This window comes from Gorilla gorilla, chromosome 6 (assembly GCF_029281585.2).
Source record: "Gorilla gorilla gorilla isolate KB3781 chromosome 6, NHGRI_mGorGor1-v2.1_pri, whole genome shotgun sequence".
In the NCBI taxonomy this organism is placed as follows: Eukaryota; Metazoa; Chordata; class Mammalia; order Primates; family Hominidae; genus Gorilla; species Gorilla gorilla.
In genome coordinates, this window is record NC_073230.2 from 113130038 (window position 1) to 113152028 (window position 21991).

General features: G+C 35.8%; 1 protein-coding gene across 2 annotated transcripts in view; it reads right to left on the bottom strand.

Annotated features, from left to right (window-relative positions):
• ORC5 (origin recognition complex subunit 5) overlaps positions 1-21991 on the bottom strand; it is an 81395-nt gene that overhangs the window by 44534 nt on the left and 14870 nt on the right. Inside the window, exons 6-8 of one of the 2 annotated variants that reach the window (XM_004045996.5) lie at positions 17053-17183; positions 12913-12961; positions 12733-12823 (exon numbers count right to left, since the gene is read on the bottom strand). In XM_004045996.5, coding sequence (XP_004046044.3) covers positions 12733-12823; positions 12913-12961; positions 17053-17183 — 271 coding nt within the window. The remainder of the gene's footprint in view (positions 1-12732; positions 12824-12912; positions 12962-17052; positions 17184-21991) is intronic. The other variant, XM_055392557.2, reaches the window with a different exon arrangement.

A 21991-nucleotide genomic window follows, 5' to 3' on the forward strand; every position in this document is an offset into this window, starting at 1 on the left:
CATCCTACCTGATTATTTTTACCTCTTTTTTTAGTTTTGTTCTCTTGGTTATTTTCAGTCCTTTCCTCAATGTCTCTTACTATATTCTCAGTTGAATCTACTTTCCTTTGGATATCTTATTTTTTCATTTTCATTTCTGAGATAACTACTATTGCCTGAACTTTGCTCCTGAGTTTGATCAACTTTTATTTCACATCCCCGTTCTTTGTCCATTTATTCTAAGTTACTGAATTTCAAACTTAAAGTATGCTTTCCATACCTGAAAAATGCTATTTAAACAAACCTAAACCAAGTAAAGGTGTGGTATTGCAGTCTTCCTCTGCTTTGTTTTGGGTGTTAAGGGGGATATTTTCATCAACTAAACTGTTTTATTCACATTTTCTGTTTCTTCCTAAATAATACCCTTACATGGCTTTTCCATGTTGTCTTTTATTCATTTTGAAATACCTAATGTTTGGCTTGGTCAGTAATAACAGGTGATTTTATGAATGCAGGGGTAAGGTTGTGGGGTGGCATGATTACTTAATTCTAAAGTGCTCCCTTCTGGAAAAATAATGAAGTCAAGTTTCTTTAATATATGGTGCTATTATGAAAAGGAGGGATTAACTTCTGATTTTGTCATTTCTTTTTTATTTGGGGGATGAGAGGAATCTTTAATTTCTAACCTTTCTTTCCATTCTTTTCCTTCATTACCAACTCTCAAAGGAATACCACACCCTTCTGAATCAACTACTTGTCTCTCCTCAAAACAGTACTTTCCCAAGACTATCATGCTAACTCTGGCCTCCCATACTCTTAAAACAAAAAAAAAAATACAAAAAATTAGACAGGTGTGGTGGCGCATGCCTATAGTCCCAGCTACTCGGGAGGCTCAGGTGGTAGGATCACCTGGACCTAGGGAGGTTGAGGCTGCTATGAGCTGTGATCTTGCCACTGCACTCCAGCCTGGACGAGACAATGGGACCCTGTCTCAAAAAAACAAAAAAACAAAAAACAAAATGTCACTTTGATTCTCCAGTAGCCAGTGCTCTAATCCTTCCAGCCTCAGAACTGTTCAATACTTTCTCACTCAGGGTTGAACTCTCTTTCTTCAAGTAATTTCATTTGTATTTCACCACTACTAGTCAACCTATCCCTTGTCCCAACAATCTTCTCTTTTCCTTTCAGTCTTTGTTGGACTTTTCACCTCAGCATGAGCTCCAGAGCTGGCCCTGTTGGTTTCAGTTGTTTACTTCACTACTGATATATAAAATGAAGCTTGTAGCAATCTCTAACTCCTGTTAATACAGCAGGCAAGAGTTATGGGTGGTTCTATTAGCTCTCTTTATTGATATTGTGGACACAATTGAATTTAGGTGGCCATAATTATCCTATGGGACTAGAAGTCCTTTCATTATTATGTAAGAATCATTTTAACAAGCAAACAAGTTTTCCTACATTTAGAAGATCACAAGCTTTTCCATTCTATGATTTCTAAAAACTCTCATTAAATGAATTTTTGTTACTGAAAAGGGAAAAGGAGTAATAGTATCTTTGTAGTATTTCTGCTAATTAAGAAACTACCAAATTTTTACCTGAATTATAGGCTAATCAGTTAATTAAACTGAAATCAAACAAAATTATTAAGGAAAAGTAGTTAGTGATAGAATAAGGCATTCATGAGAGAAAAATGTTAAAAAAAATTGACTAGAAAGAAAAGCAGACAGTGTTGATGTTTTTAGGTTTCCTATACTGATTTGTAATCTAGGCTTAATCTAATATCTATAAGACACTTCAATATTTACAATAATTTTCAGATATATTATCTAAATCTTCTAAGGACTGTTAGAGGAGAAAGCCAAAGCCTAGAGGTTTTAGGACTTGCTAAGTTCACATATGGCAGACAATGGCTGAGCTGGAAGTCAAAATCACGTTCTTCTCACACACTATGTGCCACCATGTCTCTCCTGAGCTGTTTCACTACTAAGAAATTTTAATAATAGACAAATGTCGATTTATAACGGTTCATATATTTATTTTATAATCAAATTTTCATTATATCATTCAAATATCTAGCATAAATATGGTAAAGCTAGTACTGACTTTCCTATAGCTTTCCAGGTTAAAAAAAAAAAAAAAGGCTTTGTTACAAATTGTGTAACATAATGCAGTCACGTGTGCTAAAACCCCCCAACAAGTAGAGCCAGGGAGGGCCATGAAGAAAGTGTTATCACGGATAATGCTTGATAAAAGAACCATCACAAAAAACTGAAAAAACCATAACCTTGCACAAAGGCCATCATAACCTTATACAAAAATCCTGTGAGGATGTTTGCCCAGCAACTGCCTGTCAAACTCCGAACTGGTACCACCTTTGTTGTTGATCCTTGTAGCCAAGAATAATTATCTCAAAACAATTATGTAATTCTCCTCATTCTTCCTTTAAAAACCTTTGTCTCTCTTTACCTTCCTGAATATGCAGAGTTTACTACAGCATGTGCATTCCCACTGCAATGCCCATCCTCAAACAGATTATCATTTTCTTTTAGAGTCCCTCTCTGTTGTTTAGGTTGACATATCTGGAGTCAGAAGTGGGACTTGCAGCAAGATCACCTTCAGAAGGAATCAGCAATTCTTAGAACTGGTATATAGCACTCACTTGAGCCCTCTGAACTTTCTGCTTGCGCAGCTCACCTTTTCTGCCCTGGTGAGCCTCCTGCTTTTTGATGGAAGCTCCTGAATTCATTCAGGATCTCATTAAGGGCACCTTAATAAAGGGCCTTGCAATCCTCTTGGGATAATAACAACTTTTTGCCTTTTCTGGCAATCCCTTTCCGGTAAGGACAAGTGTCCTTCTGGTTTGAATACTCCGGTTACTATAAAATTTGTGTTCTGTGAGGTATGTCTTTTCTGGTGAATTCACTTCTGGTTCTGCATGCCTAATTTAGTATTTTGTTTAATCTGCATACCTGGGTTTAAAATTTTTGTGAATACTCTTCTCTTTGTTTCATTTTGGTTTGGTAACACACATCTGTAAATAATTTAGCTTTTTTCCCTTGCTTATTTCTAAGAATCTACAAGAAGCAAAAATAAACATTCTAAATGGTGGGCACAGCCTAGCTAATTAAAAGCCACTACGATGGTCCCCACCGTCTAAAACACTGGTCCAAATGCCTAATACTCCCTGACAAGATTTATGGGATTTTCTTTGTTCTTGAGTGATTAATAAGAAACAAAATGGGATCCTCAAATTCTAAAGGCATGCCAAAACAATCTACCTTTGGGGATTCCAGGCAGCTATATTATGGACTGTTCTTGGGCATATTTTTTAACTGATGGGCAAATTGTTACAGAAGGCAGCTAGTCAGGCACGAGCAGGACAGGAGAAGGCTCCCCCTACCCCACCAGGAACGTCAGGCGACCCTAGGGTGATGGGCAAGCTATTGTCACACTGTATCTATCTCCCAATAGATAGAAACACCTGAAACTGGTGATCAGCGGCTTTCCAATAAGATCTCAGGAGTTGGGTAGGTAAGCTCAGGCATGTGCAGTAAGAGGCTAAATAGAGGCATTTAACTAGTATATGACCTTCCAGGGACATTCCACTGGTAAGGGAAGAACACCTCCAGTGAGCATGTGTACAAGGCCAGTAAACACACTGCACATGCTCACCTCCCAAGGGCTAGCAGGCCACTGCACACACATGGACAGCCAACCACAAGGGAAGAATCAGAGAAGGGTTGTAGGAACCCAGAAGTAAGCCAACATATAAAACTCTAAGTCAAAGGTCAATGGGGCACTTATCTTTCAAGTCGCCTGCTTGGCCTTCCTCCAAGTGTACTTTCCTTCCTTTTGTTCCTGTTCTAAAGCTATATAATAAACTTTCACTCCTGCTCTAAAACTTGCCTCAGTCTCTCCTTCTGCCTTGTGCTTCCTTGGTAGAATTCTTTCTTCTGGGAAGAAAAGAATTGAGGTTGCTGCAGGCCCAAACGGATTTGCCGCTGGTAACAAAATGACATCAAGGAAAATTTGGAGCACAATGGCCATTATTTGAACTCTTTAAACTTATTAAAAAAAACTGCAAACAACTAAAGAATTAAAATATGTAGAGCATTCTAATTTCTCTACCTCTCTGTTTTTTTCCTGCCTACTTCGAATCTAGTAACTTTTACTGCTGGTATTGAGATAAACTTGCCGCTATGGCATTCCAGCCAAGATAGAAACAAAGGGGGAAAAAGTTTTAGAGTGCTTTCAAATTATTGTTTTACAAATTACATCAGCTCCATGGCAACTGACAACCTACACATTTTCTGGAAATGTAAATTTAGGTTTGCCTTACTAACAATTGCTTTGAGTGATGGAACAGTTAATTAAAGAGTTGGATGTTCTAAAAGAAGAGATCAATGTTTATAAGAGTTAGGCTCTCAGATCAAAGAGGTCAAAATCTTGAGCTCAGAGCAATAATATAACATTTCTCTGTCTGGCATAAAAATGGCTTTGTCTGCCATGCAGGGACTAGAAAAAGCTGAAACAAACCAAAACCACCCTGCTAAAACGCTTCCTCATCCACACTGACTAGTCAAGCAAATCAGACCAATAAACAAAAGACAGATTTGTTACTAATTCTAGGATACTTGGAGATTTTTTTCTTATATAATTCAGCTAGTCCTATCTAAAAAATATAAACATTGGAATGTGTAACACTAAACTTATTTGAAACTGAAAAAAGGATAAAAAGAAGTGTTTTTAAAAATCAAACTGCTACAGAAACTGCTTTATCCAAAATGTTGGTACACAGTCTTCATAAGATTGCCTACTGGGACAAATAAAGTTTAGTCATGAGAACAGGTCCCAATTTTATCAGAAATATAGTTTGGATCCAACTATCCTTTTATAAACTGGTGTGTATATGTGTTTGTGTTTATACATATATACATATGTTGTGTCTACGTGGTAAAATCTGGCACAGTTGTCCAGAAATCCCTTAGGGCATTCTATTCAGATTGGCTTCAATAATAATAAAAACTGTTAAAATAAACAGTAATTAAACCAAATGACATGTGACTTAAATGAACCTTTAATAAATAAGCTAGTTATCTGGGAAAGGCATAGACAGGGAAAGCCTGGCTGCATTAAAAAGGCTTTACAGGGCCATTTCAAAATATGTCAAAGAAATATTTTGCGGTAAAATACTTTGATTTCTTTCGGTGTCTGCTATCTGTCATGTGATTCTATATCAGAGTCCAGTTGGAATTTGGTTTCTTATTGACACAAAGAGTCTGTTTTGTCAGTCTTACGATCTCTCTGCTTTAATGTTAATGATGGTCAGTTGTGCCTCATCTCTAAAAGGGAGGGGCTATAATGGACGTGTCTAGCCTCCCTTTTCCTCATGGCCAGGAATAGCGTTTTTCAGGTTTTTGTGAGGTCCCCTTTGCCCAGCAGTCCATTTAGTTGTTGGGGAGCTCAGGATTTTATTTTTTGTGTACAGTAGTTCAATACTTTTTTAAATATAAAAATAAATAAGCAAGCTGGTTTTAAACTTGTTGATAAAATAAAAATAGAAATGTCTTCAGAATTGTCAGCATAAATTTTTGCCGGGATTTATGGGCCGGGCAGTTTTATATTTGTCTCTACTAGACAAGAGGTTTTAATAAGGTATAAGGGTTTGACACAGAAGTACAAAACTATAAACTCAGCCTAAATACAGAACAATCTTTGTGTAACTCTTTGATAAATAAGACCTATTTAATATTGTTGGTTTAATAAAAACAGCTGTATCTCCAAAGTAATCAGCAAAATACCCACAACTTTAAGATTCTCACTTAGGTGAACACCTGATATTCATAGGCTATAAAAATGATTAACATGGAAATAGCTTGAACTAATGACTAGCCTTGCCTAATGCCTCAGTTTTCATAAGAAATCTACTTATACTTGTTAAAAATAAATAAATTAGATGAATGTAGGTGGCATAAACATTTACAAATAGTTGAATTAAATAATACTCATTAAATGTCTGAATCACTTCCAAATAAGAAAAAATACTGAAATATAAATTACTAAACATAAGTTTGTTCTTGGCTTCTTAAAGTCTATAAAAAGACTATATTTGGGACTATCACTACACATAAAAGTTAGGTTATAAACATATTTATAAAATTATAAAATTGCTCATATCTATAAAAAACTGATATGTGACAAAATTTCTTGCTTCCTAGGTTTTTACTAGAAATTGAGGTTACTAAAAGTAACCTTAACAATTCTAATTAACATATATAATTCTGTACACAAAGTATACCCCAAAAAATAAGATGTTTTTAATGAGAATTATTGTTTTTTTAAATTTTACTTTAAGTTCTAGGATACACATGCAGAACGTGCAGGTTACATAGGTATACATGGTGATCTACTGTACCTTTCCCCCCATCATCTCAGTTTTAAGCCCTGCATGCATTAGGTATTTGTCCTAATGCTCTCCCTCCCCTTGCCCTCAACCCCGCAAAAGGCTCCAGTGTGTGATGTTCCCCTCCCTGTGTCCATGTGTTCTCACTGTTCAACATCCACTTAAGAGTGAGAACATGCAGTGTTTGGTTTTCTGTTCCTATGTTAGTTTGCTGAGAATGATGGCTTCCAGCTTCACCTATGTCCCTGCAAAAGACATGAACTCATCCTTTTCATGGCTGCATAGTATTCCATGGTGTTTTTGTGCCACATTTTCTTTATCCAGTCTATCACTGATGGGCACTTGGGTTGGTTCCAAGTCTTTGCTATTGTGAATAGTGCTGCAATAAACATAGGTGTGCATGTGTCTTTATAGTAGAATGATTTACAATCCTTTGGGTATGTACCCAGTAATGGGATTGCTGGGTCAAATGGTATTTCTGGTTCTAGACCCCTGAGGAATCACCACACTGTCTCTCACAATGGTTGAACTAATTTACACTCCCACCAACAGTGTAAAAGCATTCCTATTTCTCCACAGCCTCACCAGCATCGTTTCCTGACTTTTTAACAATAGCCATTCTAACTGGCTTGAGATGGTATCTCATTATGGTTTTGATTTTCATTTCTCTAATGACCAGTGCTGATGAGCTTTTTTCATGTTTGTCGGCCACATAAATGTCTTCTTTTGGGAAGTGTCTGTTCATATCCTTTGCCCACTTTTTGATGGGGTTGTTTTTTTCTTGTAAGTTTGTTAAAGTTCCTTGTGGATTCTGGATATTAGACCTTTGCCAGATGGGTAGTTTGCAAAAATTTTCTCCCATTCCATAGGTTGCTTGTTCATTCTGATGATAGTTTCCTTTGCTGTGTAGAAGCTCTTTAGTTTGATTAGATCCTATTTGTCAATTTTGGCTTTTGTTGCAATTGCTTTTGGTGTTTTATTCATGAAGTCTGTGCCCATGCCTATGTCCTGAATGGTGTTGCCTAGGTTTTCTTCTAGGGTTTTTATGGTTTTGGGTTTTACATTTAAGTCTTTACTTCATCTTAATTTTTGTATAAGATGTATGAAGGGGTCCAGTTTCTGTTTTCTGCATACAGCTAGCCAGTTTTCCTAGCACCATTTATTAATAAGGTTACTAAAAGTTACCTTAACAATTCTGATTAACATATATAATTCTGTACACAAAGTGTATCCCAAAACATCAGATGTATTTTTAATGAGAATTCTTACAAAGCCAAAAAAAAGTGTTCTTTATTGAGAAAAAAGAATAATTTTGTCTAAATTCTGAAGGTTATTTAAGGTTATTTTAGAAAGTAAATTTAAGAAAACAGAAACATGACAGAAAGGAACCAGTAAGTAGGAGACACAGATGTGTAAAGTTAAGGGTATAAAGATGTATTTTTGGTAAAAGAAGGTTAAAAAGAAAAGTGATTTTTTTTTTTTTTTTTTTTTTTTTAAGAGACAGGGTCTCACCGTGTTTCCCAGGCTGGTCTTGAACTCCCATGCTCAAGCAATTGTCCTGCCTTGGCCTCCCAAAGTGCTGGAATTATACGTGTGAAGCATCACACCCAGTCAAAAAAAAGGATAAATTTGAGAAATAATTTTGTGTGGTAAATAGTTTGTCCTAAATGTAGTTATTTAAAAGTATAAGAAAATAACTAAAGATCTAAGCATGTCATGGACGGTTTACGTAAGTCATTACAAGGTTTGTGAAGGGTAGATTTATTAAATTTGTGTGTGATCAAGTTGGCTGTAATTAGAAGGGAATTATTTGTAAGTCTTTCCAAAGATCAAACTTTGACATAAATATATCCCTCAATCCACAATATAAAACTAAAACTTTGGTCCACTATATTAGAAAGAAGTTTTTTTTTTCCTAAGTATTGATCTGCTCTTAGTAAAAATTACAGGTTTTCACTTTGAATTCTGAAATCTGCTTCTTAATAGCCATCTTCTAAACTGCAGTTTTTTTTGTTGTTTTTTTTTCTGTTTCACAGTCTTCATTTAATTTTCTAGTTTCACGTTAGTAAAGCTGTCTTCTTCACTTAGGATGGTAATTTCATTTCTTGAGGTAGAGTTTTCCTCTTAAAGCTTCTCAGACTTATATCTCAGAAGTTTAATGTTTGCTGCATCTTACTGCATGTCATACATCACTGCTTTCAACTCTTTCTCCCCTTGAGAAAGTACACCTTTAATCTTGATTGAGGTGATAACTCTCTCCTTTAACTTTTCATCAGCTCCTGTAACTTTTTTCCTCTGCTGTTAAAGTCTAACTCTAAAATGTTTGTCTTGATGGCCTACAAAAGCAATGTTTTCCTCCAGTATAACTTGATTCTGTACACTTGGCTTTTCTTAATGTGTCTGAATTATTCCATGTAACCAGAAAAGTTCCCATGCTGTTACTAAAAGCCATGTACTCCCCTGCTCAAGGTACTAGTTTTCTGTTTACACTCATAGTATGTTCTCACAAGCTTGACCACACATTCTTCCTGTGTCTGATTAAATTCAAGTACTGTTTTCACTGGGTTCAACTTCCAGGTTACCTAAATGGGCTTCCCGTAAGGAGAAGCAATCATACTGCAAGAGGTTTTTCTCTACTTTTTTGGTAACTGGCCCAAGAAACAAATATTTTGCATTTTATCAAGATAACTTTCTGCGTTTTCTTACTAGTTTTTTATTTTTTATTACTTAGGAAAATAGCTTTGAAAGGGTTAATGTTTTTTAAATCCAGGTAACTTTCTATATTGCTTTTGAAGTCCTCTGATTATCATTCTGGTTAAATGAATGACTATCATTTCACAGTGACCTGTGATCCTGTTTTGACCAGGTGTTTTAAACCTTTTCACATCTTTGACAGACCTCCCCAATATCAAAATTCTAAATTAAATATTTTTGACCTAGAACTAACTTTTGGATTTTCTAGCTAGGCCCCTGGAAAGCCTCAAAAGACATATTTTTCATATTGTAAAGATATTAAATGATTAAATTTATTTTGTAAATTGTGTAAGAAGCATTGCCAAATGGTAATACTGGATCTTCTTTCAGTTATATTTATAGGTATGTGTTTAATATCAGTGTAAAATTACATAAAACTTAGAGATCTAATATATCATCAAGTCATAATTGTGGTCATTATATGTATGCCACAAAAATCATCAAATTTCCTTGTCAATTTCTGATTATGGTAAACTTTCATCAAATTTTTATCCATGGCTATTCTAAGTCTCTGTCATCCTACAGTTATTGTTCTGATTTTTATCTAAAAGCATTTGCAATCAGATTCATAAAAAAAGATTCTAACAAGTACTCTTAAATACAAGTTTCTAGTAACTTAAAGATCAATGGACTCAATAAAAATCTATCAGAACTCTAATGAAGAAATGATGGGCTCATGAAACTGCTAATCAAGATCAAATAGAACAAAAATTAATTACATGAGATTGAATAACTGATGAGGATGTTTTTATGATTTTTATTTGAAACATTATTAGTTTTTTGCTTGTTTTTGTTTTCCAGATTTGAGAAAATTTTCTCTCTTAATCTACCTATAGTTTATAGTTTTATGGAACTGCTAATTAGCAATTTAGTAAAGTATATTTTGTGAACCAAGGTGAAGCATCTGCTTTTTCTCCCCATTTCATTCCTCTAAAATTCAAAAACTATTCATGGGTATTTTTTTTCTCCTTGAAAATATGTTTATTCACTAAATTCAATAAGAATTTGCTCTCTCTTTATAACAGGATATAATTGGAAACACTGGTTATATTACCAAGACTTTGACCTCTCTTTATAACAGGATATAATTGGAAACACTGGTTATATTACCAAGACTTTGACTGTCATATCATATTAGAAAATGTGCACAGAGGCCGGGTGTGGTGGCTCACGCCTGTAATCCCAGCACTTTGGGAGGCCAAGGCAGGCAGATCACGAGGTCAGGAGATCAAGACCATCCTGGCTAACACGGTGAAACCCCATCTCTACTAAAAATACGGAAAAAAAAAAAAATTACCCAGGTGTGGTGGTGGGCACCTGTAGTCCTAGCTACTCGGGAAGCTGAGGCAGGAGAATGGCGTGAACCCGGGAGGAGGAGCTTGTAGTGAGCTGAGATCACGCCACTGCACTCCAGCCTGGGCGACATAGTGAGACCCCGTCTCAAAAAAAAAAAAAAAAAGAAAATGTGCACAGAATTGCCTGGTTTCAAGGATTCTCAGCCTTACAGTGAGTGAGTAAAAAATGCCACTTCCTGGCAGGCCCAGGAACTAAAATCTTAAATTGGCCTTGGTTTGACTTCCTAGACTCAAGAGGTTTTAAAATCTATGTGATCAACATAGAGAGAAAAGGTTATGTTTCTTTAAAAAAAGCTATAATGCACCTGTTATTAGTTTGTAGCTTTATGCATTGTATTTGAGTTTTAATCAACCTGTAGCCTAGACTAGATTCTAAATTCTTCTAGGTTCCCCCAATCCAACTTTCTTCTATAAAATTACTAAAAAGGGGGACTACTTTGTTCCTGAAGCCTTATACATTGAAGCTAGATGAATTTTAAGGAACAAACCTTGTACCTGATGTGTGGACCACACAGAAGGGTCAACAAACCACTAAATGCCATAACCAGAGACAGTCGAACTGCAAAGCAGGATAAGAAGTTGACAGTTTCATGATAGAAACAGTTTTTTCGAAGATATTAGAACAAGACTCCACATCATAATGAGACTCTTACTCCTCTTAATGCCTACCATTTTCACTTGATAGGATAATGGTATAATTGAAATTTTACAATTAGTAGCTTCTGCTGGTAAGTTGACAGAACCTGACCTAAAAGATTCTTTAGTCCATCTAGTGGGCAACTTTGGCAACATCCCTAATACAATTGTTGCTCACTCTGTTTTGTTTCAACTCAGTCATGTAATACTAGATGATAAACGGATTGGTTACATAAGGAAATGTCGGTGTTACCGCAAATACTACAAGATGTACCCGAATAAATTCCTCTGGAAAAGGTGAGACCCATATATATACCAAATAAGAAAATAGGCCACATGGTTAGAAGTCTCACCTAACTCTCTGTGGTCATTTGATTTATTCAGTAGGTTCCCTTTAAGCAGAGGTTCACAGTTCAAAAGCACTATACAAACTGGGATTGTCATATTACTATACATTTTACTTTGTATTTTCCTTTGTAAATTTTGTACTTGTTGCCTGTCAAATTTCTGCAGTGACCGGGTGCGGTGGCTCACACCTGTAATCCCAGCACTTTGGGAGGCCAAGGCAGATGGATCACCTGAGGTCAGGAGTTCGAGACCAGCCTGGCCAACATGTTGAAAACCCGTCTCTACTAAAAATACAAAAATTAGTCGAGCATGGTGGTGCGTGCCTGTAATCCCAGCTACTCGAGGGGCTGAGGCAGGAGATTCGCTTGAACCCAGGAGGCAGAGGTTGCAGTGTGCCAAGACTGCGCCATTGCACTCCAGCCTGGGCAACAAGAGCGAAACTACATCTCAAAAAACAATTTCTGCAGAAGTACAACTCCTAACAGAACAATGCTGGCCCAAGCACTTTGCAATGATAGCCAACACCTATGGAACAGACAAAATTAAACTTAACAACAGACTCTAGGTAGACTCAGCCACTCCTTTCAAACCTCCCTTGTGGCTAAAAGAGTTCTGACACTGACTCCTAGCCACCATTCACTCCCTTCGACATGTGAACAGACAACAACCCAGGACAGCTCCGTTCTGGCACCAAGAGACAATAAAAATCTAACTACAGGATGACTGATCAGCAATGATTTTGGAGAAAAATCTTGATTAAAAGAAAAAAGTTGTCAGAATCAAAATGGAGTCACATGTGTTAAAAATCCTGACAAACAGAGCCAAGAAAGGCCATGAAGGAAGGGTTCTCATGCATAATGTCTGATAAAAAGAACTATTACAAAAGACAGAAAAAAACATAACCTTGTATAAAGGCTAATGCAATCTTCCAAAAAAAATACCTCCATGAGGACATCTGCCAGGCAAATCCCTGTCCAGCTCTGAACTGGTGCCATCCTTGTAATTGATCCTTGTAGCAAAGAATAACTATCTCAAAACAATTATGTAATTCTCTTCATTCTTCCTTTAAAAACCTTGTCTTCCTTTACCTCCCTGAAGATGCAGAGTTTACTACAGCATGTGCTTTCCCATTGCAATGCCAATCCTCAAACAGATATCGTTATCTTTTAGAGTCCCTCTCTCTGTTATTTAAGTTGAGAGAGTATATGTCCCAAATAAAGATATAAAAACTAGTATGCATACTAAATAGAAAATTACCTTGATATTTCCCTGAGATAAACAGTCTGCATAGCTTTCTTCAAATGAGGTTCAATATTTCTCCACAGTTTGCGAGTATCACGTTCACTTGCTACCCCAAAAGGAAGAAAATTTCAGTAATTTATATCTTGTAAAAACCTTTCTCAAAATAAATATTAATGAGTAAAATTACACAGTTACCTTCTCCTTTAACCACAGGTTCACAATATTTAGGAAAATTAAGTACTGCCTGTAAGTAAAGAAAAAAAAAGAGAAGAAAAAAAGCACTGATCGATCACAATTATAAATTTATTTTTCAAGTAAAATCTGTATTGCAGTTCAGGAAATTTTACTTAAACACATTTGCTCAAGTCAAATGTAATTATACGCAGTGGCATGTGCCTGTAATCCCAGCTACTCACGAGGCTGAGGCAGGGGGATTGCTTGAGCCCAGGAGATCAAGCCTGTAGTGTGCTGTGACTGCACCTGTGAACAGCCACTGCACTCCAGCCTGGACAACATGGCAAGACCCTGCTTCTTTCTTTAAAAAAAAGTAATTGTAGCTTATTACTATAATAACAAAACAGCAAAAATACTAATAATGACAGCACAACATAAAATATTCTTTAATTGGCTAAATTCTGCCTAATACATTAGCGTCTATATACAAAATCAGGAGAATCGAGCGTCTCACCAAAAATATACTTCTTTGGTATATTTTGATATGGCTAATCAGAAGGGCTGCAAGCACAAGAATAGCCCTGAAAAGCTGTATTTTGTGAGGGAGATTTGCATCTGTAGAGGAAATAAGAAAACAGCAGATGCAAACAGGCTTTCTCTGATCACCCCCCACCTTGGATCTAGGAAAGATTAACTCTCAAGAAAGAGACTTGAGGGTCTGACACCTTTGAAGGTGTGACAGAGAAACTTAGCACAGGCTACATCTATTCTTTCTGAAAGTTGCTGCCTATGAGGTTTCATTTGCACAACAAGACTGCCTTCCCTAACCAAGTCTTTGCTCCTCTCCCTCCAATAACCGGTTATGCCATGCTCCAAGCCCATTTTCTTTCTGTAACCTCAGGATGGCATAAAAATTTGAACCAGCTGGCCCCCCTTTCTGTCCCCCACCTTTTGAGTCTCATATTTAGTGTAAGGCTCCTGTGCCCATATGCATATTAATAAATTTGTATGCAATAGCTAATGCATGCAGGGCTTAATACCTAGGTGAGGGGTTGATAGATGCAGCAAACCACCATGGCACGCATTTTACCTATGTAACAAACCTGCACGCCCTGTACATGTATCCCGGAACTTAATATAAAATTAAATTTAAAATTAAATTAAAATTAAAAAATAAATTTGTATGCCTTTTTTTCCCCATTAATCTATTATTAGTTTGTTTTACAGATTCAAATTATCAAAACTGCAGGGTAAAAATGTGAACTTCCCTACAGTAACAAAGCATAATTTGTACTTTTAGGTTATATTTATGTCACATAGAACCATAAAACATATAATGAAAAACCTCAAGCCCAAATAATTAACTGTTGTTTTCTAAGGTCTGAACATTCTCATAATTGATGTTCTCATAAACATCATTGAGTTTCATATGACTCAAAGTATTTGGATTGGCAGCACTACCTGCGATTGTTATAAACGCAAGTTCTTGGCACCATCTCAGGCATACCAAATCAGAATCTCTGAGGATGAGACCCAGGAATCTATGTTTAACGATCTCTCTAGAAACTCTATGCATTCTAAAGTTTGAGGAGTACTAATTAACTAATTATAACTACTTAGTAGTTTTCCATGAATCCACACTGGAATTCTACTGAACAGCAGTTTAAGCAAACTGGTTAAAAACATACTAATTCCATTTATTTAAAACATATATATATATATATAAAATATTAGTTTGTTCCCAAGTATTTCATATCGAAATAATTCAATAAGGCACAGAAAAAGATATATATAAATGTGTAACTATATAACATATAACTAGATAACAGAAAACTAAGAACCAAATCATTAAAATAATTTCTTCCTATTCTACTTCATAAAAAACAATGATTTAAAGTAGAAAAATCTTCCAAATTCTACTAAGTGTAGAGAAGAATCAAAAAGAAATTATTCACTTCAGCCAAACTTTCTTACCTTAATTTTAGATTTTCAGATCTAAGCATGGTGTAATAACACTAAAGTGTCATAATGTTAACAGCAACTGGTACACAATTTGGCTAATCAAAATAAACAACTGACCCTTGAACGACATAGGTTTGAACTGTGAGGGTCCACTTGTCCACAGATTTTTTTTTTTTTTCCAACCAAACACAGATCACAAACACAGATCAAAAACATAGTACTCAGGGAATACAAAACCCATGTATATGGAGGGCTAACTTTTTTACACTCAGGTTCTGCAGAGTTGATCACAGGGTTTGAGTGTGCTAGGATTTTGATATATATGGGACTGGTCCTGGAACCAATCCCCCAAGTATACCAAGGGGCAACTGTATTGATTTTCTCTTTGGTTGAAACACCAAAATATGTTTAATAATTTATGAATAACAGTTAAAAAGGCAGTATCATAAGGTTTGTCAGAGAAAACAAACCTAAATGAATATCAAAGTAGTACTTCATTTTCTCCTATCTTAAGCTACCTATAGAACTAGCCTCTGTAAAATACAGAAATATCAATTCATAAAGCATCTTTCCAGAAAAGATCCCTGAAAAGAATATTTTTCAGGTGATTTAATAAACTTTCAAGAAATATGCCACTTACAAACTTTGAAACAAACACAAACACTATCTGAAGAAAAAAAAGAAAATGAATATCTTTATTCTTCTATGTTCTATATATAGAGAAAACTAAGAACATTGTGCTATTTTTCTCTAATGTTTAAGGATACTTTTCTCTATTATTACCAATAGTAGTATAAGACTTAAACCATACTACACATTTATGAATATTATTTTTAAAAAAGCTGTAACCTCACCCTAAATAAAATCATCCCACAGTGAAACTCAAAGAACTTTTAAAAATACCACATTTAAATATATGTTTCTCTCTTTACATTTTATTTTCCCATAAATATTTTCCCTAAATTTTTCCTTCTTGTACTTTATAATCTACTTTGAAATGGCTGCCAGCACAGATTCCCACAGGATTCGAGTGCTAAAGAGTGGTAACTGCAAGTTACTTTCCAGGAAAGACAGAGGAGGATTATTTGCTCCTAAGTCCATCTCACTCAGGTGCGTTTTCCCGACCCTCTCCTCTCTGTAAGTCTCTTGTGTTATCATTTCCCTCAGAAGCCAGGGATCCCAAGACATCCAACTTCTAGAGGAATGTTAGTGATAAGCTTGAACTGGAAAAACTGTTTTGTTCTTTCCCAGACGAGAAGATGTCTGAAATCTACATGTAAATCAGAGGAGCCCTGAAATCTGAAACTTTCAAAAACATACTAAATGTGAGCATAATTTTAAATGATTGCCTTCTGTGTTCTGTCTCAAACACACACTGAATCTAAGTAATACTTTTCAGGGCAAAAACAGAAAAAAAACAAAGTGAAGAAAATGTGCTAAGAGACACAGAATCTTTTACTTTGAAAGTGACTGTTTTCCAGCCTCAGATATATTACTATTTTCTGTTAAATGGAGATAAGATCTTAATTAATTGAAGATTTCTAAAAGGGAAAACAGAAATTCTTGTCTCTTTCCTTTCCCATCCCTACAATTAAGACAAAAAAGGTCAAAGAACAATTAAACATCAACATTTTCCAAACTGTCTATGAAATATAAACAGCTATTCTAATTGTTAAAAAAAAAAAAAATTAAAAAGAACCATCTATACAAAGATTACCAGCTCAGGGTCAGTGGTTAATGAAAGACATGCAATGAAAGCTTCTGACCATACTCAAATCCATCTAGATTCTAGACCTCAATCACCGCATACATAAAACTTGAACAAAATCTGTTACAAAATATTAACAGAGTTGTAAAACTGCTCAAGTTTTTACATCTCTTTTCTGTTATTCCTCATTTTGATTTTAATGGAGTTCTGCATTTTCTGCAATTAGAGAAAAAACAAGGAAGAGTGAGAAGATCTGAGAATGACATTTTTCTGATCAGATCAAACAATCAAAGTTTGTACTAACCCACAGACATCTACCTTCTTATGGCATGTTAGCCTCTAGAGGCCATATGCAAATTCCCAGAATAAAATTTCAGTTTCTAACCTATCTCATACCATTTCTACATGGAAAACATTAAAATACATATATACACATATATGTATACACACACACACACACATATATATATTCAAGCAAAATGTTCATTTACCAGATGTCTGAGCTCTTTCAAATCTCGACAAACAGTGTAGAAAACTCCAAGAAGAATGTTAATATAGGCAGCATAGAAATCAGCTGAATACTCTGGAGGATGATCATGGGACAGGATCTTTTGAAGGTTGCCTTTTCACAGGACACAAAATAACTTATAATGATTAACATAGTACACTAATCATATCTTCAAGCATTTTATAACAAAGGTATTAAAAAAAAACACCCAGACCCAGCAACAATTAAGGAATAATAAAACTATTACAAGATTAGAATACAAAAGTGTGATTTGTGATATAATAAAAAATATGTATTTGATCTTCACTGCAGTTCCTGGCACAGAGCTTCTAAAAACCCTCATAATTCCCTGAATGAGAAGGATAAGAGGAGTATCTTTTGTTACTCATAATAAGTCCTTTTAAAACATACCTCAATTTATACTAATGAGGTGTTCCTTGATGGGTGATATGGTTTGGCTATGTGTCCCCACCCATATCTCATTTGAAATTTTCAGTGGAGGAGGGGCCTCGTGGGAGGTGATTGAATCATGAGGCAGACTTCCCCCTCACTGTTCTTGTGATAGAGTTCTCATGAGATCTGGTTGTTTCAAAGTGTGTAGCACTTCCCCCTTCATGCTCTCTCTCCTGCTGGCCATGTGAAGATGTGTTTGCTTCCCCTTCACCTTCCACCATGATTCCAAGTTTCCTGAGGCCTCCCCAGAAGCAGAAGCCTGTACAGCCCCCAGACTGTGAGTCTATTAAACCTCTTTTCTTTATAAATTTATAAATTACCCAGTCTCAGGTATGTTTATAGCAGTGTGAGAATGGACTAATACAGCGGGCCCCTAGATAGCTTCAGGATGGGGACTGGTTGTCAGAGGAACCAACCAAGTGATTAGAGCCCTGTATTCTCACATACACTGCTATGAAGAAATACCCATGACTGGGTAATTTACAAAGAAAAGAGGTTTAATTGACTCACAGTTCTGCATGGCTGGGGAGGCCTCAGGAAACTTACAATCATGGTGGAAAGCACTCTTAACAGGGCAGTAGGAGAGAGAATGAGTGCCAGCAGGGGAAACGCCAGATACTTATAAAACCAACAGCTTTCGTGAGAACTCAGTATCTTGAGAACAGCATGGGGGAATCGCACCCATGATTCAATTACCTTCCAACAGGTCCCTCCATGACATGTGGGGATTACGGGATTATAATTCAAGATGAGATCTCGGTGGGGACACAAAGCCAAACCATATCAAGGCCCCACCTCCTGTCCTTGGGAAAAGGAGAAGGGCTAAAGACTGAATCCATGACCAATGATCAATGATTTAATCAAATCATGACTATACAATGGCACCTCCATAAAAAAATCCTAAATGATGAGGTTCTGAGAGTTTCCAGGATAGTAAATATATCCACATGCTGAGAAGGTAGCACACTCCAGCCCCATAGGGACAGAAGCTCCTGAGCTTGGGACCCCACTGGTCCTTGTCCTGTGTACATGTTCATCTGGCTGTTCATTTGTATCCTTTATGATAAATGGAGTAAGTACAGTGTTTCCTTGAGTTCTGTGGGCTATTCTAGCAAATTATCAAACCTGAGGAGGGGGTCATGTGAAACCCCAATTTATAGCCAGTTTTCTGGAGTACAGGTAGAAACCTGGGACTTAGGCTGGTGTCTGAAGTGCTAATATTCTTGTAGGACTAAGCCCTTAACTTGTGAGGTCTGCACTAACTTCTGGTAGTGTCAGAAGTGAGTTGAATTTTAGGACACCCACTTGATATCTAGAAAACTGAAGAATTTGTTGTTGGGTGAACAAAAATACCCCACACATTTGGTGTCAGAAGTGTTTTGAGTAAAAATACTTCTGAAAAAGTAAATCAAAATTTTGAAACTGAGGGTTAAAAAAAAAATTATTAAATACTAAGACAAATAGAAAACAATGACATCTAAAGAAAATCTCAACAACCTTATTACCGGCAAAATCCGTAACAAGGGAAAAAATACTATAGATTCTAGTTTATTTTTCTTCCTATTAAGTAAATCAACTAGGAAGAAAAAGGGGATAGTACATAAACTGCCAACAAACTAGAAAATGCTCTTCATGTTTTATAAAATGAAAAGAATTAATCTTTTTTTACAATAATCATCACCTGATCCTAGTCCTTACTTTATTATTCCCCCTTGTATAAAACGTATTTTCTCCCTACAACTTTGATATCTTTACTCTACTTCTATTATATCTCAGACTCTTTATAAAATACCACATTAAGAGTCCTAAACTTATACTTTATCCTGCTGGAAATAATCATATTTTAGAAACACAGTAAAATTTAAAGGGAAACAACCATATATTATTCAAAATTTCCCAGGCATAATACAGGAATCAATTAGTCATTCATTCCTTATTGTAAGATCCTCTGACTTCTTGGTGCAATGCTCTCCTTAGACTTCTTAGTTAAGAGCTCTTTGCATATGACTAGAACTTTAAACCTAGTTCCAGAGGGCTCAAGTTTTTTGCAAAAATTACAAGTAAAAACTCTTCCAGGATATTCTAATCATATCAATTTCCTTCTGTTTAAGGTTCCCAGTAAGTTAGTATTTTTAGCCAGGCCATTTACCATTGGCCCTTGATTTTAACCACTCTTGTGCCTGCCAATCAATTAGATGCAGGTACAAGATCAAAAAATATATATGAACTACCTGAAAATTTATAAACAGAAGTTTAGAAATAGCTCTATTAAGGAATATTTAAACACAGAAGTTGACAAAAAAAAATTTCAAAGCCTAGTTTTATACTTAGAATATTATCCTGAATGGATACTAGATGAGACACTGTTACTGAATTTGCTTTTTTATTTCAAAACTGCTGGAAAAAAAGAAAAAGCCAAAACTTCCCTTTAGAGTCCATGTACTTTTACACTCTAATAGCAAACTTTAAATATAATGTCACTAAGTTTTTTTAACTAGGCATGGGGAAATAGTTAATATACTGAAAATTTCTAAAAGGTACCATAAAACTTAGAAACAAAGATATCTACCTATAAAACCTACCAAATAACTGGATGGATGTAAGAAAAGAGAGATGGAAGGAAGAGATAAATGATCACAGAGATGAACATACATAAAGCAAAACAACAACAACAAACTTCTATAAATGAATGGCTAAGAAAATCTGGAAAACAGTTGAGTCTCCAGCTCAGACTGCACTTCTGAGTACCCCTTGAACATCTCCATCTAGGTATTCCTTACAGGTAGCCCTCTGTATCCCATAAGACAGTTGATTAGATGTTATCACCGGCCCATTTCAGCCCTGATGAAAGTCTTATAAGAATAGGAATCCTCACTGTGTTGCTGTAAAAGTAACCTAGCAACTTGTTTATAGACTACAGACAAAAATCTCAGAGTATAATTCTATAATAAGCAAGTCATGCCAGCTCTAATAGTCTAGGACTATTCAAATTCATGAAAAAAAAAATCCCATCTATAACAGAAAGCTGAAAACAGTGTATCATGAGGTAGTAAATAAAGGGTAGGAGAAACCCACTGGTTGTCTCCTTGGGTCTTAAAATCTCACTATCCAAGTATAGGCTAATGTGCAAAGAAAAGCCATTCCTACCTTGGAGAGAGACTTCTGCTTCCAGTTGTGAGGGAGTAGGAACATCCAGAAATACCCTCCTCTAATAATCAATTAAAAACTGGACACACTATAGAAAACAACTATTTTTAAATATCAAACAAATGGCAGTAACGGACCGTAATACCTGAGAAAAGGTAAACAAATAAGGTGAGTCCTACCATCAGCCACGCTTTCTAACAAGAAGTAATTTTAAGACTGTGGTACAAGGAGAGTTTCAAAAGGAGCTCATTTATCCTACTGAGTTGAGGAGATAGAGACCAGAGCTGAGAGAGCTGAGGTAGCTAGAATTTGCAGGGCAGAGTACCTGAGGGGAGGAAGCTATGCCAAAAAAGAGCTCCAGAAATCTGTACAGGGGTTCCCCTCAAGTCTTAGCTTAATACCAATCTGTGTATGCATAGGGTAAAACCCTAGCCATGCAAGAACAACTTTTAGGGAAAAAACAATTATTGGAGAGCTATATGTCAATTCCCAGAAATCACACAGGGCTGTGAATTTTTCATGTTGCCACTAGTCAGAAGGCAGAGACCATGCTAAACATACAGGGCATTCAGTAGAGATTCCAGAAAAACTATGTCTTAGAAGTAGAGCTAAAATTAGCCCTGGAATAATGGCTACTCTGGATCATCTCTCCAAAAAAAGCTTAAAAATAGCCTTAAAAGGGTCAACTGTTATCTGTAAGTAATTAAAAATGCTAATGAGAAAAAGTCCAAAACACAACAAAAAGCACAATGTCTATAATTCTATCAAAAACTACTAGACACATGAAAAAGCATAATGGATACCCAAGATGGAGAAAAATTACTCGGTGGGAACAAACCCAAAACAAAACAGGTAACTGAATTAGCACACAAGAAAATTAAAACAACTATCATAAGTATGCTCATATGCTCAAGGATACAAAAGAAAACAAAAGCATAATGAGATCAGTAATGAAAAATTCTACAGGATTAGATTAGCTGGCCACTAGACACTTGTTAAAAAAAAAAAAAAAAGTCAGTGAACTGAAAGATATAGAAACAAAAAACAATCCCAAATAAAACACACACACACAAAGATTTAAAATTTAAATAAACAGACTTTCAGTGGGACAATATAAAGTGCTCTAACATACCTATAATGCAATCCCACACAAAAAAGATAGAGAAGAAAAGGTGAGGGGGGCAGACAAAATATTTGAAGAAATACTGCCTGAAATTTTTCCAAAGCTGATGAAACTATACACCCACAGACTTAAGAACTCAACAAATCCCCAGCAGGATAAACAATAAAAGTTATTTTCTTTTTTGTCCTGTTATTTTTTA